General features: G+C 35.6%; 1 protein-coding gene across 1 annotated transcript; it reads right to left on the bottom strand.

The window, feature by feature from the left end:
* On the bottom strand, positions 1–2253 carry LOC123216242 (pentatricopeptide repeat-containing protein At5g66500, mitochondrial). The gene is made up of 2 exons (XM_044636647.1): positions 405–2253; positions 1–273 (listed from the first exon to the last, which is right to left on the bottom strand). The coding sequence occupies exon 1, from the start codon at positions 2046–2048 to the stop codon at positions 456–458; it is 1593 nt and encodes a 530-aa protein (XP_044492582.1). The 5' UTR covers positions 2049–2253; the 3' UTR covers positions 1–273; positions 405–455.
* Between the last annotated feature and the right edge of the window lie 528 nt (positions 2254–2781).

Below are 2781 nucleotides of genomic sequence, written 5' to 3'. Positions count from 1 at the left end.
TAATACTAATGAGTAATGCCTTAGAATATGTCCTTCAACATACTAGCTGACTTAATCCATTACTATTAATTTACTATCATGAAGAATGAACAAACTCTTCTTAACTTGACCTCGTAGGAATTTCAGAGTGTAAACAATAAACAGTAACAAAAGGAGAAACATGGAGTACCTGGAATTTGGTTGTAAACAAGAAAACCCAGATGAAAAAGAGCTAATTCACTTGATGACCAAGTCGAACGCAATAAAAATGCAGTTTACTGGTCTTCTTATTGACTGGAAAATTTAAAAAAAGAAAAATTCTGCATAAGTCATCTTCCTCAAAAGAAATGCCTAGCACTATTTTAAACACCCATTTTAATGTTCTGATGATACTGAATGAATTAACCTTTGAGGAACTTTTGTACCTAGTGATTGAATTTTCTCAAACTTAATTTACTGGCATTTCATGACAGTTTTCAACTGACCCAGCTACTCCCTACTTCCTTTGGCAACCCTTTCTTCCTCATAATGCTTCTCAAGTGTTCTGAGGCATCCCAATTTCCAATGGTTGCATAAAAATTTGAAAGCAGCACGTAATTTGCAGGGTTATCTGGCTCTAATTCTAGGAGATGCTTTGCTGCAAACTCCCCCCTTGTGACATCCACACAATGACTGCATGCATTTACTAGGGCTGCCCATACAGCAGGAGTGATCTTAGTACCATTCTTAAGCATATCATTGAACAAACACCATACTTCTTCTATTTGACCAGCCCGGCCAAGAGTATCTATGAGGCAGACATAATGTTCTGGACCCGGATCCAAACCATACTTCTGCCTCATCAAATTAAAGCATTTTCGGCCCTGCTCCACCAATCCAGAATGTGCACAAGCTGATAAAACAACAAGAAAGGTCACAGAATTTGGTGAAACCCCCCTTCCTTCTGCACCCATCTTTTTGAACAATTCAAGAGCTTCAAGCCCATGTCCATGACTTCCGTATGCATCGATCATGCTTGTCCAAGAAACAACATCTTTTTGACAAATTCTATCAAATAAGGTGCCAGCATTCGATATTTTACCACATTTTGCATACATGTCTAGCAGTACATTGCACAATTGGGTATCACAAGTAAACCCAAATCGAACAGCTAAACAGTGGATCTGCTTCCCAATCCACAAATCTGAATTCTCAGAACAAGCAGCAAGAGCAGTAGTAAGTGCAACCACATTTGGTCTCATTGTACTCATAACCGAAAAAGCCTCTTCATACTTCCTATTTTGAACACATCCAGATATCAAGGAATTTTTCATAACATCATCTACTTTACTATCCAAACTATAGAAGACTTTCATGGCATCACTAATACATCCAAAAACTGAGTAAAAATCAATAAGTGCAGTACCCAGAACCACCAAATCCCGGCCTAAGACAACCACCAAACCGTGCACCTGTTTCCCTTGCTCAAATGCCTTCAAAGAAGCACAAGCCTTAAGAACAGTACATAAAGTAAACTCACTAAACTCAACTCCTTCCCTTCTCATCGCCTCAAAAACACCAAACGCTTCCTTAACAAGACCTTCTCTTAAAAAGTTAGACAACAAAGCATTCCAAGTGACAACATCCTTAAACTCCATCTCCTCAAAAACTTTAACCGACTCACTCAATAACCCATACTTGAAATACATATCCATTAGCGCAGTCTTGGACACGATACCCGTATCTGCACCAGTTTTGATCATTAAACCATGGACTTGTTTGCCGCGTTCTGGTCCAGGCAAAGAAGAACAAGCGCCCAAAGCTGGCGTGAAAGTATAAGCACTAAGTTTAAGGCCTGCACAATGCATGTGCCAAAAGAGGGTCCACGCTGCAAGAAAATTGCGGCTACGAGCGTACGAAGCAAGCTGAGAGTTGAGGGAACGGAGATCTCTGTAAGGAATTTCATCAAACAATTGGTGAGTGTATAGGCTGCGTTTTTGCAAGTGTATTGTAGCAGCACTACTAACATTTGAGCAGTAAGTCTTGGGGTTTTTGGCGGGGAAGATTGGATACCGAATGAATCGGGTCATGGAACGACGGGTCTGAGTTTTTGGTTTTTCCGGGTCAGGAAACAGTGGCCTCTTCAAATTTTCTGGAAACCTTGTTTACAAACATACTCCATAAAATTAGGTAAGGACAGAAACCAATAAATACTTAATGATTCTTAAATATTTATAATAAAAAAATTAAAAGAAACTAATCTTAGTTAAATGTTTGAAGCCTTATTTTAAATTTTCATCAATAAAATTCTTAAAAAATTAATAATTTACTGTGAAAATTTCTTATTAAATGGATCTACATGTTCCTGCTTAGGTTTTATTGTATGGAACTAGGAACTTACGATATATGCTTACAAAGTTTCTTTCTGTCATGTTAATATGGGATGTTTTCTCTCGATTTAGTCCTCTTCATAAAAAGAACAAGAAATTTAGGATTCGCTTATACGTTTGATGTTCTTCTTGTTTGTATTCGAGTTTATATTAAACGTTACTCTTTAAAATTTAAAAATAAAAAGTTATAAAAAAAATTATTAATGTTTAAAACTAAAATAAGGAAAGGTGATAAAATTTTATTTTTTTAAATATTATTAATTAAATAATATTTTTATTCATGTATTTAATAATAAATTTTAACAAAAATTAGATAATGAATATGTATTTAAATTTTTTTAAATCAGCGAGTATTATTTTTACAATAAATTAAACTTTGGATGGAAATAAGTCTTTCGACCACATAATAATATAAAAGCCCGCCAATTTTATC

This window comes from Mangifera indica, chromosome 1 (assembly GCF_011075055.1).
Source record: "Mangifera indica cultivar Alphonso chromosome 1, CATAS_Mindica_2.1, whole genome shotgun sequence".
NCBI classification, from domain to species: domain Eukaryota; kingdom Viridiplantae; phylum Streptophyta; class Magnoliopsida; order Sapindales; family Anacardiaceae; genus Mangifera; species Mangifera indica.
This window is presented reverse-complemented; position numbering and strand designations above follow the sequence as displayed.